The 16,067-nt window shown below is 40.3% G+C and overlaps 1 protein-coding gene across 2 annotated transcripts; it reads right to left on the bottom strand.

Annotated features, from left to right (window-relative positions):
- Positions 1–2,266: 2,266 nt before the first annotated feature.
- On the bottom strand, positions 2,267–12,886 carry LOC101912533 (sterile alpha motif domain-containing protein 9-like). 2 transcript variants are annotated; one of them, XM_013305106.3, is made up of 4 exons: positions 12,756–12,884; positions 12,480–12,580; positions 11,086–11,219; positions 2,267–9,459 (listed from the first exon to the last, which is right to left on the bottom strand). In XM_013305106.3, the coding sequence occupies exons 3-4, from the start codon at positions 11,094–11,096 to the stop codon at positions 4,686–4,688; spliced, it is 4,785 nt and encodes a 1,594-aa protein (XP_013160560.2). In that variant the 5' UTR covers positions 11,097–11,219; positions 12,480–12,580; positions 12,756–12,884; the 3' UTR covers positions 2,267–4,685. The 2 variants fall into 2 exon arrangements, with proteins under 2 accessions (XP_013160560.2, XP_005228877.3); XM_005228820.4 differs by lacking the exon at positions 12,480–12,580 and having other exon boundaries at positions 12,756–12,886.
- Between the last annotated feature and the right edge of the window lie 3,181 nt (positions 12,887–16,067).

The following is a 16,067-nucleotide window of genomic DNA, read 5'->3' as shown; positions in this document are numbered from 1 at the left end:
GCATTTGCCTACCTCATGAAAAGAGAGTTTTTCCTATTAGGTAGATGTTCAGTGTAAAGACATATCAATAAAAAGAATCATATTTTTTACTCATATCATATACTGTTACAGAGATAGGCTCAAATCTCAAAGTGGATAGCTGAAGTTAAAGAGATGCTGATGACAAGACTGTCAGAGTTGGTAATCACAAGGGCCTCTGAAGAGGAAAGACATGCTCTTTTTATATATGTCAACAATTAATTACTTATAGATTATATATAGTGAGAAAAGGAAAATCTTTCATTTTGATAGACACATTCCTTGCATAGGCAAAGGAGGGTAGTATGGCAGTAAAGCTACTTAATCTTTGTCTTTGATATCTAGGGACGGGTGTATGGCATCAGCAGGAGTTGGCAGAACTGCAAGTAAGACACAACCACCGAAGTAATTTTCATCTTTGCCTCTAAGAGATGGTTGGAATCTCCTCTGATGCTGAGCATCTGGGAGATGTCCTCTGTGGATGCTTTCCACATATTTCCATAGACTGGAATATCCAGCCTATCCCAGTACTCACTTTTAGTGATGCTTTGTTTTTTGGTGTGCCCCCACCCCCATCATCCGTCCCCCCGCCCCTGCCGAGGTATAGCTTGAATCTTTCCTATGTTATGTTTTTACTGCTACTCCATGCCCACCTTGGGCCTGGAGAACATTTTACCTTCCTTTTTATCAGCTTCTTCACAGCAACCTTTTTTTTCTGTTAGAAGACAGCATGTCCTTCTCCACATTCCCTTTTCTAGAGAATCTCTGTTTTTTCTGTCTTACCTCATAAATCCTACAGTCTCTGCCCTGGTGGCACATCTTGTCTTCAGCCCAGAAAGTATTCCTGTAGGAAATACAATCCCCTTCAGACCCAGAGCTGAGAGACTTTGCACACCCCTGTGCACACCTTTTCTGTGGCTCAATCAGCTGGTACGATTGCTAGTCTGCATGCCAACAGCTGACCTTGTCCTTCCCTTCCCTTCCCTTCCCTTCCCTTCCCTTCCCTTCCCTTCCCTTCCCTTCCCTTCCCTTCCCTTCCCTTCCCTTCCCTTCCCTTCCCTTCCCTTCCCTTCCCTTCCCTTCCCTTCCCTTCCCTTCCCTTCCCTTCCCTTCCCTTCCCTTCCCTTCCTTTCTTGTGTGTTTTTTTGTTCGATTGAGCTTCTTTGCCTTGAGCATCATGGATCTCCAATATCTGCCTCTTGTCCCATCATCTACTGATATCTGTTTCTTAGTTCTTGTTCCCTCTTGCCTAGTCTGGTCCCTGCCATGGTTCCTATCCTAAATCTTAGCAGCCACGCTCTTGTCTGTTTCCCCTAAGATCTACTTAGTGGAAATTTTCCTTTCCTACCAGTTGTGAAGCCCACTCCATGTTCCATACTTCTAGCTCTGATTTTAGACAGAAGGATCCTCAGTACTCTTGCCTTCCACTCCTAAACTGATTTTGCAGGCCTTGCACTCCTCCAGGAGAGGATCCCTCCATTTCTGTTCCTACACAGGAGTTCACAGTCCACAAATGCCGCTTGGGCACAGCAGAACCCTGGCCGTGCCATCAGCACACTGGAGGGAACAGCTGAGATAGCATCGCGTTGGTTTGTGAAAGTCAAACAGCTTCTTGGGCCTCCCTGCCTCTTCTCTTTCCTGCAGAGCTGGCTTTGACTCCTGTACAACCAGGTTGTCTCAGGTTGTCTCCTCCAGGTTTCTAGACAGCACTGACAGTGCAGGGCTGAGCTTGTAGCGTTGGCTTGGCCCTTTGCAGCCCAGACCTGCAGCTTCTGGGGCTGTCCTCTCTGTATAGGCTCGGCTGTTAAAAGCTAAGCTTGCATGTGCCCATACATGAAAGGTCTTTTCAGGCCTTGCAGCTTGATAAAACTAGCCTTCTGCAGACAACTTCCCCCCTCACATCTACCTTTTTTTCTCCTACTAGGGTAAGCCCTTTGTAAAACAGCATTCCAAAAATTTCCTGAGTGTGCTGGAAAAAGCTGGTACAGTTGTTTAGCATGGGCTATACAACATATTTTTTTCTTGACCTCACACTTGGAAGCTACTGAGCCCTTTGGCTTTAATTAACACATAACACGTCTGAGGCAGATATTTGGCATGGAAGAGCTTTCAAAATACAAAGATTAACAAAGTTATGAGCCATGAAAAAAATGGTCTTACAAAGTAGCAGAAAATAGGAAATAATTGTAAAAAGAAATTCTGTCAGCCTTTGTGTGTGATATGTATCATCAAATACAGTTCCACACTGTGCAATTAAGGATGTTATCAAACATCTGTGTTTATTAACGAGCTACTGCTGATAAAAATACAATTTTATCCTAAACAGCCTGATACATACAAATAATAAAATCCATATTTCTGTAAACTCACACAGGCATATAGTGCGGTGTCACTGTGCCAGATCCCAAGGGTTATTAATAAATGTACATGTGCTGTGGGCAAAAGGGTCTCAACTTGGGGAGTTTCACGTAATTTATTGCCAATTAACATAAACATTTAATTACTGATTTGGGTATTGAGAAACCAAGAAGACAAACAACTAAGCAAATACTAGGGGAAATGCCTTTCTTCCCCTTTCAATTTCAGTCCAGCACTGCTCCTTCCCCCTTCCTAGCTGCAACTCCCCTTGTTTTCACTTCTGCTCAGTCCTTCCCAATTCCCCTGCCAAGGTGACAGGCCTGGAGCGGAGGAGGTTGGTCTCAGTGTGTAGCGGTTTAGTTTTATTGCTCCTTGCTTCTGATTCTTTTCTTCTGCTTCTCCACTGCTCCTTGCTTCTTGTTTTCTCTGCCCCACCATGGGTTGCCAGTGACTGCAGTCCCTCAGGGATATCCCAGCCCTGAGGAAGGTCGCCCCTTTCTAGAAGTGTGTATCTTGCCATGCCTCAACAATTTCCCCTTTCATGTATCTCCAACAGCACCTCCTGCAACATTTTTCCTGCCCATCACAGCTGTGCCCAATGTGCCACCCGGTACAGTTCAGCACATAAAAATACTTGCAGTTCTTAGATGTGACTGACTGACATGAAGACTGAAGTCTTCAATTGCCTTGAAGACATGGAAATTTTTTTGCTGTAAGTCTCCATTTGGAAGGGTAAATACTTTAGTCATTGATAAAGTACACAACGATATCCTGGGGACTAACTAGAACAAATTATGAGTTATCATGAAAACTGATCCTATAGCACCCCGTCCGAAATACAAGTATACTGTTAGAAACAAAGTGGATACAGGTTAAAATAAAGTATGTATTCTTGCCAAGATAAGTATGTTTTGGCTAGAGTTAAAAAGAAGTCTGGATTATATAATAAAACTCCTTTTCCATATTTACAACTAAAAGAAGAGCTGCATTAGAGCAGACTAAAAGAAGAGCTGCACTAGAGCAGAATGGTCCACTGCTTTATTCTTTCAGTCAATTTGCTTTTACAAATCTGTTGAGATGTCACTTATTTTTTCCCTGTCTCCTTGCCTGACACGAAGAGCAAAAAGGACTTGTGGGATGATGAAAGAGCCGTCCTGCAGACCTCTTTCAGGCAGTTAATTGCATTGAACTCCTTGGGCTTTCATGAATTATATGCACAAAGTGCAAAGTGCAACACTTTGTACCCCCCAGACAGTGGCAACTTCTTGATATTGGTGCTTTGCACCAATATTTTTTTCCTTTTTTGGAACATTAATTGTGTCTAAATGTACTAGGCAGTTTTATACGCTTGAGGAAGGCAATGCAATCAATGACCACTTTAGGCATTCAAATTGTATTTGTGAGGATCGAAGCTGATAAATCTGTCACTGAAGGGAATTAAGTGGATTCATAAGGAAAAGAATGACCAAACTGGATACATTTTATATAAAGCAGAAGCAGACCCACCACAAAAGTAAAAAGTCAATTTTTATGGATATAAAATGCCAATTGGTGTGTGCTTTTGTGGTACAGCAGAAAAATAGTGATATCTTTAGTAATCACATATTCAGAAATGCCCTGAGAAGGTAAAAGACCAGCGCTTCTGTCTGCTCACAAGATATACTGCCTGGCTATTAATACAGGCCTATATACAAACACATCACATCATTCAAGCATGTAAGTAACGACAGAAACAAATGCTACTTTGCGACTGAATGGACTTCTATGATACCCTTGTGCCAAATGACACTAGATACAATAGAGCATGAAGAAATGTTACATGATACATGTTTTCTAAAATACATTCTTTGTTCTTACATTACTTATAAAAGAGTATGAAAACTGTGGTGAGACAACCTTCACTACAAGCAATGGCAAAAAAGCTAGCAAGGTATTTGGGTTCTTAAAAGAGATGGTATTTAAAGGTATTTAAAGAGAAAATTTTCAAAATACTAGTTTTGTAGAATGCTTTTTTTTTTTTTTTTAAATGATTTCTCATGTTGTTATCAACCAATGAACTTTGAGTAGTAGTGACCAGTCTACAGGACTAACTGCACCATCATTTCAGTTTGACTGACTGTCCAAACAGCAGTTATGACAGTAGAGAGACAAGTCTGCATGGGACAGAAAGACTAACATAGTAAGGAAGGAAATTCAATGGACAGCCTGAGGCTGTCATTTTCAATTGTTGACCAAAAATACCCCAAACCAAAAGACAGTTAAAGGATAATTCTGCCTGAAAAAAACTTGTAGCTGAGAAACTGCAATACCTATTGTTTTAATGACAGACGTTGTATGTTGTATGCCATGGGACCAGCAATGGAAAACCCAAGGTAAAAAGACACTCTTTCTATGTTTGGGCCATTTTTCAATAGGCATGAGGGAACAGGCTGCACTGGTATCCTAAAGTTTTCATTGCTGCCATAGTCTACATAGATCAACTTATCCTCAGCTCTCCCATGCAAAGGAAGCAAAAGGTCTTGAACAGCCTGTTCCTTCCAGATATTTCCACTCTGCCAGAGGGAATTCAGTTCTTGTTCTGAAAGTGAACTAAAAAGCTGATTTATTTTTTCTTTGTGAACAAATCTGTTCAGGCCACTGTCTTTCGTCAGATAGAAAAGAGCCAGAGGCTGCCTGGAACAATGCAGGATTCCATAGAGCTTTTTGAAAGACTCACTTAAGCGTCTAACAAAAGCTTCCATTTTCCTTGAATCTTCATTTAGTTTTAATCTGTTTTGGGGCCAGAACAACAAGGAGGCTAGGAAGAAAGGCTCTACACAATGTGAGGTTGGTTCCACTTCGTGTAGAATGCTTTGAAGCAGACTTGTCATCACCTTAGAAGGATATAACTTAGCGGATTTAGGTTTAATGCAGTTCAGAACTATATTTGCCAAAATAAAATTCTGTTTATCTTTCAGAGTTGCTTGTGCATCCTCATCACACAAAAATGCATATGCTTCTACTATTTCTTCTATTTCTCTGTCAGCATTTCTGTGGAGGTATTCCAAAATGCCAGAAAATGAGCCTCCTTTGGAAGTGTCCACAGCGTCCCTGTATGCTTCTATATATTGAGACATGGACCACTTTAAGACCTGTTTACTTTTCAGTTGTTCAAAACTGAAATCACAAAATACATCTTTGTATTTGGTAAAATATCCTTGAACCTTCTCATACAATTTAGCTTCTACTATTGCTTTTTCATTGGTCTGTGATTTGAAAAACATAAAGTAGTCATCAAAAAAGTCAAATGCCTTTTTCAACCGTGATCGCAAACTGCATAAAAAGCTGGAATAATGTTCAATAACCTTGAGCATTTCCCTCTCTGTGTTAGTGTTATCTACCTTCAAAACACCATTTCCTGACAGATACTTTGTCATATTTTTTCTACACTGTAAGACTTCTTTGCTGAAAAAAGGAACAAGCCAAAGGACATCGATAACATAAAAATAAGTTTCTATCTCTCCCTGATAACCAGCAGTATTGTACATTTGAAAATGTCTTTTAAGCCTTTGATGATGCAAATATTGTTCATTGTCTGCATTTTCAGCTTGCTGCTGAGATTCTCTGAATGCCTGTGAAGCATTCTCAGCAAACTCCAGCGAGTATCGCAGTTCCTCAGCTGTCAGGACTGCACTCTTTGCTTTGCACTCTACATAGTGTCTTAGCTTACTTTTAAAGACTTGACCTAGTGTATCTGATATGTATGAATTGTGTTGTGCTCTTTGTTTGGCTGCTTTGGCCCAGTATAATGCAGAGTCAAATTTCCTTTCTTTAATGTAGAAGTATCTTGCTAAGGCTTGGCAAATGTAAGCATTTTGCTCAAATCTAGCGGATGCTTGTTTTAACACATCTTCCACGTTATCACGCTTCTCTTCCTTATGAATGGCTTCAATTAAGGGGGAAAACAATGTGTCTGACTCATCGCCATGTTCCTTGCGCTGTCTAGTAATCAGCAGGGTTTGTATATCACGAATAAGTTTTTCTTGCTTCAGTGGAGTCTGATAGAATACATCTTCTTTCAATAACCTCAATGCAATTTCACTTTTAGGCAAGTCATAGGTTAGTTTCAAGATTTTTAGGCAGTGAGATGCTATCAATGGGTGAATGATACGAAGACCTTTGTATCTCATTTTTTCGTATACCTTGTCATATATGAGAATATTGGAACAAATTCCCATCCTTTCTATCAATCTATCTTTACTGCAGCCAATCTCTTGAGAACTAATTCCTAAGAATTCTTCACACAGTGATATTGAAACTGTAGATGTTCTTACATATGAGTTTAACAGCGTTAGATAGCAAACAAGTTGTGCTGGTTTAGAGGCAGTATTCAAGTTACGCAAGGTATTTTTTACCACTTTTTCTATGTATTGTGCATCAAAGTTTTTCTTCATAATCATAAATGCATAGAAACTGTCAAAATTTGAATGTGTCTTTTCAATATATTTTAGTTTCTGATCAAAGGCCCTTTTCTCCTTATCAGAAAGTATATGTTTTAAAGAAACACTGTTCAACAGATTGATTGTTGAACCTTCATCAGGATTCTGAGATCTCATACAGTTCAGAATGATCACTAAAGGAGTTACGTACCGAATGCATTTTTCTGTTATAGCCGCCTGAATTTCTTTCTGCAGAAAATAGACATTTTCTTGATCTTCAAAATCATCCACAAGAAGTAACACTGGTAAATAGCCTGTGTTATCATTTGCTCCACAGGTGAGTAAAGTTGTCACCTGTTTTCCAAAATCACTTGATTTGTTTTTCAGAACAGCACATCTGAATTGCTTCCGGAGATCCCAAAGGATATGCATAGCTAATGTTGTCCCACCACAGCCTGGGTGATGGTAAAGGTTGATAATTTTTACAGGGGATTCATTAACACTGTTAGATGAAGACACAATTAGTTGTTCAAGCTTTTCATAGCTGTCCCTTCTGACAAAATCTGAAGTATACTTTTCAGAAGAAAAATAGAAATTCCACCATGATGCTTTACCACCTCTATAAAATTCTTCTTCGTGCTTTTGCAGGAATTTCTGAAATTTATCTGCATCCTTCTCTATTCCTGTGTCTTTGCATTCATTTTCACAAAGTATTTCCAGTGCTGCCATGGAGTCTTCTTTCTTCTTTAGAAGAACGGTAGAATGACCAACAGAGGGCAGAAGTCTTTCAGAAGACTGTGTCACTGATTTTAATTTTACAATGGTACCATTTACCATTTCCAGGGTTAAATTAGAAACACATTTATTTGAAAGTGCTTCCTCACTAATGCCTCTAGCATTCAGAAGATCTTTCCATCTCTGATACGTACTTGCACCGATGCAAATGCAGGCCATGTATTCTAGTCCCTTTAATTCTTGGTAAAATGTCATAAAAGTCTCAGTAAGGGGATCTGCTGAATCTTCCACTATCGAAAGCAAAAGAAACACTATTAAAAACTTTCCACTCTGCTTTACATCTTTGTGTGAAAGAAATGAAATCATCTTTCTGACACCAGCAGCTCTGTCTCGTTGCCATGAAGTGGGATCTAATGGTAGGCTGTTACTGCCTTTGAAGTCTGATCTACCATTGCAGAAAATCCAGCTGGTCTCCTCATGCAGTTTCAGCTTTTTAGCTTGTTCAGCAACTGAACCCACCTTGTTTTCATAATAATCTGGGAAGTGACATTCAGCATTTCTATTTTTTTTGTAAGTCTTGAACACACCGTTCATTTCAGATTCAAAATCAAAGTCAAGCACAGCAAACCATTTTATTTCCTGCAAAAAGTCTAAATGTGAAGTTTGATTTGGATGGCACTTGTTTGTTACCAAAATGTAGTAGTCGTAGTAAGAGCTATCTAGTGAGTCCCAGTTACCTGTGAGCAGACTAACTAGCTTTAGTCCTTCATTCATTGGCTTTGTTAGCTTTAAGTTATAGTCTTCCTCTGCTTTTTTACGAGAATCTGCTAAAGTTGTCAAGGTACCTTTAAAAGTTTCAAATTCTTTTGTGTTTTGAATATTTCTGGAACTAGCTCCATCCCGGATGTAGACAGCTTTTTTCCAAGTGTCACTCTTAAAGACATATGTGTTGGTACAGAAATATTTTGCATTACAGATGTCATGTCTGGGAACCACATCTACTTCAATGACAAACAAATGTGATGAAGCTCCATTTTGTGATAATACTTCCACAAATCTAGGTTTTCTAATGCAAGCTTTTGCAATGGTGATGTATTCCTTACGAAAGTACTTTCCGATATTTTTATCCAAATGGTCAACATATTCTTCTTTCTTGGTAACATTTATTCCTTCAATTTTTCCATGTGGATTGTCATGTACTCCAAAATGAATGGTGCCATTTGTGCGGGAGTTCATGCAGGCTGCAGCAAACCTAAAGACTTCATTGCTAAATTTCATCATGGGATCCTCATTTGCATTCTGCGTGTTGGTAAACAATTTGAATTCATGTGCTGGATCAATGAGGTTGAATGGCCCTGTTTCAGGGACATTAATAATATTGTACTGTGTATATCGAGTGCCATCACTGAAATTATCAAAAGGATATGGCATACACATCTTTCCATCTGGGTGCTGGCTGCTTGACATTGGCTTCTCTGACACATTCTCTTTGTCGTCTGACTTCTCTGGGTTTTTGTCTTCTATGGGCTCCATCTTAGAATCCTGCAGTATACCACAATTAGATGACCCATATTCTTTCTCGCACTCTTTCTTTGCAATTTCTCCATCTTCTCCTTCTCCATCAAGACTCTGTTCAGTGCCTTCTTGTTCCACAGCCTGGTTTGAACCTTTAGGTAGTATGCCACGCTCTTTCAGGAAATAAATTATTTGAAGAGCAGGCCCATGAGGTATGCCCATTTCCACAAAATCTGCTTTAGATACCAGTTTCAAAGTAGGACCAGTCACATCTTGATTAAACAGGACTTCTGCATATTTCTGGTCAATCTTAACAACTTCAATTGCCCATTGTTTGACTTCCTCTTTTGTCCACTCTTCAATATGTTGATATGAATATGATTTCTCATTTTCTTCAGTGTTTGAGTTTTCCATGCTTTAAGGAAAAAATCACAAAATTACTAAACAAGTAATTTATAATATCCTATTAAATGAATGATAGTTATTTCCTTGCTATTATCAACCATTAATTTCTTCATTAGTGCAATCTGTCACATGGAATACAACAGTTCAATTATGGGACATCGTGGGAATGTGAAGTAAGTTCATATATAAGGCATTAGCAACTTATAAGAGACATTTATTACAGAATGATTTTATTTGAATCCTGTGTTTAAATCACTCTGTAGCTGACAATACACAAAAATTGTGACTGATACCGATTTGTGGTCATTTGGACACCTATTTTTGGCTGTATGGGCCATTCAATAATAAGTTTTAAAAAAATAATAAAATCATAGAACCATAGAATATCCTGAGTTGGAGGGGACCCAGAAGGATCACTGAGTCCAACTCCTGACTTCTGCATGGGACAACCTAAAAGTTAAACCATATATCTAAAAGCATTGTCCAAACACTTCTTGAACACTGACAGGCTTCGTGCTATGACCACCTCCCTGGGGACCTTGTTCCAGTGCCTGACCACCCCCTCAATGATGAACTTCTTCCTAATATCCCATCTTCCCCTGATGCAGCTTTAAGCCATTCCCTCATGTCCTATCACTGGACACCAGCTAGAAGAGATTAGCACCTCCCTCTCTGCTCCCCCTCATGAGGAATTTGTAGACCGCAGTGAGGTCACCTCTTAGTCTCCTCTTTTCTAAGCTGAATAAACCTGGTAACCTCAGCTGCTCCTCATAAGTCATGTCCTCTAGCCCTTTCACTATCTTTGTTTCCCTCCTTTGGACATATTCTAATATTTTCAAATTCTTATATTTTGGAGCCCCAAAATGCACATGATACTCAAGGTGAGGCCACACCAATGCTGAGTAGTGTGAGGCAATCACTTCTTTTGATAAGTTCGCTATACTGTGCCTAATAGACCCCAGGATATGGCTGGCCCTTTTGGCCACCAGGGCACATTGTTGACTCTTATTTCACTTACCATCAACCAAAATCCCCAGATCCTGTTCTGCAGGGCTACACTCCAGCCTCTTGTCCTCCAATCTACACATGCATCCAGGATTACACTGTCCCAGGCACACAATCCAGCATTTGTCCTCATTAAATTTCAGACATTTGGTGACTGCCCACCACTCTAATCTGTGAAGATCTCTCTATAAGGCCTCTCAATCAATGGCTCGTCTTAATTTAGTAACATAGGCAAACTTGCTTAGTGTGCACTCCACTCCTGCGTCCAAGTCATTGATAAAAACATTGAAGAGAACTGGCCCTAAAATTGACCCCTGGAGAACACCACTAGTGACTGGCCACCAGCCAGATGTTACTAAATTTACTACCATGCTTTGAGTCCAACCCTTCAGACAATTGTTCACCCATCTTGTTGTGTACATGTCACAAATGGCTCTCATTAAGTTCCCAGTTTGGTGAAGAAAAAAAATTAAACGCACATGGAAATCCCACCTTTTTTTTTTTACCCTTAGATATGGTTAGGTACAGAATTTGCTTGAATAACACTGCAAAGACATTGGGGTGGAGAGATACTGCTGTGATTACTTAGCTGTTGCTATTGAAAATGAAAAGAAAGTATTTTCCATATTACCTTTTCAGCATCTTTTGTGTTCACTAAGGTTTCTCAGATTAAATCAAAGCAAGTAGTTCAGTAGCCTTTGTGGGGAGAAGTGACATGAAGAAGAGCATCTTTCAATCCACTTGATCTTACTAAATGTGGACTTTCTGCAAAAAAATTCAAAGAAAGAAACATGATAAAATAAAATCATTCCCATTAAAATTGTCTAATTTCACTTTATCCTTTCACTTCCTTTGGGAGAATTGTATTAATATGAAATTTTTACTTTATGGAATTGCCCCCAGCTACAGTTGTTGCATTAGTGGTCATGGTCTCCACCATGCACGTTTTCTTGAATATTCACAGCTGAGTGTTCCTGGGAAAAAATGACTCCTTAGATTTTTTCAGTGAAATTTTGTTTTCTGAAAGAACATTCGGTTATCTAAGCCACCCTAGTGACATGCTTTCCTCAATTTATTATTCATTTTCCTAAACTGTAAATGTTAATGAGAAGCAACAGTAAAGATTTCTTGTAGGTAGTGCAGGAAAACAGCTGCCCTACCTTTGGCCAAGCTGCCTCCTGAATTAAATAAGGAATCAGAAGAGCAGAGAAAAAAGCGGGTCTGTGGGCTATGGAAGCCTGCAGTTGTGTTTTCTTTTAACAGACTCTCCCTTTTGTTCTCAGAAAAAGAAAAACTAACTTCTAGTTCTTTAAAATGCCACTATGGGAAGCACATGCTGTCAAAAAATTGAGGTTGCAGGGGGAAAGAAGCTCAATGTTTTTATTCCGTGACTGAAGTAGCTATCATATTCACCAGTAACTCCACCCAGGGTGTCTAAAAGCTGAGAAAAGAAACTGAAACTAAAGCATTTCTGCTCAAGACAGTGTTCAACCCAGGAATATAAGACTATGATTTTAATTCCCTCCAAACATACTTTCTAATAGAGGTACAATTTACTTCTAACATAAAAGCAAACACGTTTATGTCCTTAAAACAGTTACTCCATGTTTTAGTGTTTGGAACCCCTAATGAGAGAAAGCTCCAGAATGCGATACTTTCATTTCCTAGACGTGATGCAGTGTTTCTATGTTTCCTGTTACTGGCTAGCCAATGATTCTGACCAACTGAAATACTCTATAAACATGTCCTTTTCCAACATGGAACAAGTCTATCATATTATTTCTGCAGAATAATTACTCTGAGGACATAATCCTTGGGATTATTTCACTGTAAACTCATAACAGCCACTTTCCATGTGCAGATGTTTAACAGATTTGGAATAGTTTATTAGATTATAGATAATCCTATATATAAAATTAATGTCTTAAAAAAAAAAAGAGAAAAGAAAAATAAGAAATTATATCAGACTAAGCCATCAGGGCTGCATAAAATGTTCCAGCCCAGAAATAATATGCATGTACTTACTGTAATTGTTCTGTTCTGCGGATTTTTTCCTATAGTTGTTCAATACATATATTTTGTTTAAGCAGGAAACACAACAGCTGAAATTCAGCTGAACTTCTCTTCTAAAGTATGGGAGGAAAAAAACACCAAATTAGTTTATAAACTTCTAATAGAAGTCTAGAGTCAGAAATAGTAGGAAGGAAAGAGCATTGATGATCAGTTTTTCCCAGTGGCAAATACCCATCTCCAGAAGAGAGAAATAACAGTGCCTGATGGAGAATAATTATTATTTCTTACCTTTTCCTTGCATGCTTTCATTTACCCTTCCAACAAGTGTCTAAATGCTGTGGAGTGGGCGAGTCAGAAGCTGGGTGTTGCAGAGAAATGGCACGCAGGAAATAGATGCACGGTGTTTGGGAGGTTCTACTGCTCTCATCCACTTTCGCTTTCTCTTTTACCAACAAAGTTGTTCCTGGTCTGCCTCTTCCTAACCTCCTGTTTGGGAAATCATTGTTCTCTTAGGAAATTAATGTATGAATTCTGTCCTAGGATGTCTTAATTAAAACACACATTAAAACATAGTCTTGATCTGCTATACAGAAACTTGAGAAATTAGGAAACACCATCTGAGCAATACTTAGCTAATAAAATGCTATTAATTGGACATATAGTCTTAAATGAGCAGAATTTTCCTGAAATGAGGGGGAAAAAAGGGAAATAATACAAGAGGTGTTTTTGAGAAAGCTGAATATTCTTCAATATAGCCACTTTCAAATAATCAGTCTTACTGATTTGCTCCTCATCTTGGTTGCTTGATTTCCCACACTGCAAATACATGAGTTTATTCCTGGTCTCCTTTGGAGCAAGCAACTAATTTGATTTGAAGTGTAGGTTGGGTATAGTTCTGTGGGTAGCTTACTCCAGAAATATTTTCCCTTAGGCAGTGTGCTTGCATTGCACTGTGCAGTCCTCCAGTGCCCAGTGAACAAGCTTCATGTTGTAATACCCTGCTGTTGACTGCTTTTACTTCCAACGTTTCACAGTGCTGACATTGATTTTACAATACCCTACTCCACTGACTATTGCCATTACCCTGTTTTTTCATCCTTTGCTCTTGACTGTCTTGAATGACTATGATAAGCAGCAGGCATCTGAGGAAGATGATGACAACCATTAAAACACATTTTTTTAGAAGGGTGGCAGCAAGAGTACTCACAGTAGCAATTGTGTGCCCAGTCCCACAGATTAAGAGGCTGAAAATCCTTGCATTGGGTGTAAGAACCCATATTGGAGTAGTTCATGAAGGACTGCAGCCTGTGGGGAAGGACTCAAGTTGGCACAGGGGAGAAGTTTGAGGAGGAAGGAGCAGCAGAGAGGAACAGCTCTGGACTGACCAAACTGTTATGAACTGACCACAGTCCCCCATTCCCCATGCTCCTGCGCCCCTTGGGGTGGTGGAGGGAGGAGGTGGAAGAGTTGGGAAAGAAGGAGTAAAGCTAAGCCTAGGAAAATGGAGTAGGGTGAGGGGAAGTTGTGGGGTTTTTTTTTCCTTGTTTCTCACCATCCAACTCTATTTTAATCCAAAAAATTATATTGCTACCTGCTGAATCCTGAAGTGCTGGACTTTTCAGGAATACATCCTCAGCAGATAGAATGGTATGGCTGTATGTTAAATACTGCCATATATTCTCATGTCGAGGCCAAGGGATACAAACTAATGCCTGATGTGATACAATAAAAACATCACCTTTCCAGGGTATGATGTAAGTCTGACATGATTTTAAGCACTTTGCTATGAAAAATTATAAGAAATAACAATGCTGTCTTTGACTCATCATGTAGGGACTCCAAGGACACAAAGTGCCATGAAGTGCAGCATCTGCTTTAGATGCTGCTGGTCCTGAGCACTGTGGATGAGAACCATTGCTGCATGCTTTTGCTTGGGAGAGAGCGACTGCTTTCTCTGGCAGGTGCCTTTGTTTATAGAGGCGTAGCCTGCCTCCCTGGCGATCATTAAAGTTTTCTCCCTGTAGCTGTGTGTGCTTGTTGAGGCAGCTGGTTACTTTTCATCTGTAGGAATCCAAGCAATGCCCAGATTGAGCCGTTACCCCAGAGGGGCTGTTGAGTTTCCCCAGCTTCATCCCAGCTTATAGGGTCACAGCTCTGCTGCCAGTTAAGTGGGACTTGCCTGATGTTCCAGGTTACCTACCCCATGTTCAAGGCTGCTGGCTGGGAGGCTGTGCAGATGATATATCCCCATATTAACCAAATTATTGTTGACACATCTGGCTAGCTGTGTTTTCTCATCTATATTTACCACTAGGCAGGTCGGCATACATCATTTCTGTGTAGTTCTTGTTTTATCAGCCAGCAGAACTGACATTCAGATGGGGACTCACACCAGCCTTGCTTGGTGGTGCACTCTGACAAGCTCACAGCCTGAGGGAATCTCCCAAGGCAGAAACCTGTATCTATATAACCTTAGTGCTCATGTAAAGAGCAACTGTGCTCCTTTGCTTATGGCAAGCCAGTTACCTGTTGAGCCACTCTGTGGGTGGTAGTTTCGTTTTCTTAAATTGCTGGCTGTTCCCTGATTGTATGTCGTGGCACCATGATTCCCTGAGCTGTGTTCTATGGGCTGATGTGACAACCATTCCTTCGCTGCACTGACGTTGAACAGTCTTAACCTGACACTCCCCAGCAGCCTGTGATCTCCCTGGGGTTTGAAGCAGTATCATCCTTCCCCCCATTCTAGCCAGGCTCTTCTCTTGCACTGTATGTTTGTGTGGTGAGCTGGTCCAAGGAACTGAGGCACTCTGTCATGTGTCAGCTTAGTCTATGGATAGATCAGATCTGGTCAGCTTTCCGTGAAGTTGCTTGAGCTCCTTACTAGCACAGGCCAGACCACAGCACTGGAAGGAGTGGAAGGTGCTGTACAACCACATACTTGTATGGAAACGTGCATTTGCAGGCTGCCAAAGTCTCCACAAAAAACAGCTGATATTGTTATGCATAGTCTTTTGTGGTTTTCAGTGTTAGTCAAAGTATGTGAAGGCTCTAACAGGAAACTGAAATGGCTCTGATTGCTCTAACTTGCCTTGTTTTTGCTGTTATCTTTCGTAAGGCAGCTGCTTGCTTAAAAGGGTTGGGTGTTGTGATCTGAAACACTGCTGTTACCTGGTTAGCGGCCTCTCTAGGAAATACACAGCTCCTTTCCCACCCTCACAATATCGCTCTTTGTTTGTGCCTTTTGTTATAAAATTATGTGTCACAGTCCTTATTCATGTTCCTTGTGGTGGAACTCCTAAGTAGATGATACCCTTGATTGGTGAAGCTGAAGCAAAGACATTTCTTGACTACTCCTTTTTTTCTGGTTTCCTAAACAGGCATGGTTGGCAACCGGCCCTCTGTGTGCCCTTCCTATTCTGGGAGGCTGATGGAGATGGGTGCTCAAGCTCAGTGGTATCTTTGTGAAGATACACGCTGCTGTAACTGCAGTTGTGCAAACCTAGCTGAATTAGCTAGCTTGAGTTCTGGCAGCGGTGTGGACAGGCAGCGAGGACCCCTGAGGGGCTGGATCTCAATGTATGTTACTCAGGGTACCCCTGA

Source organism: Falco peregrinus, chromosome 5 (assembly GCF_023634155.1).
Source record: "Falco peregrinus isolate bFalPer1 chromosome 5, bFalPer1.pri, whole genome shotgun sequence".
NCBI lineage: Eukaryota > Metazoa > Chordata > Aves > Falconiformes > Falconidae > Falco > Falco peregrinus.
The sequence above is the reverse complement of the archived record's forward strand: the minus strand, read 5'-3'. Positions and strand labels throughout refer to the sequence as shown.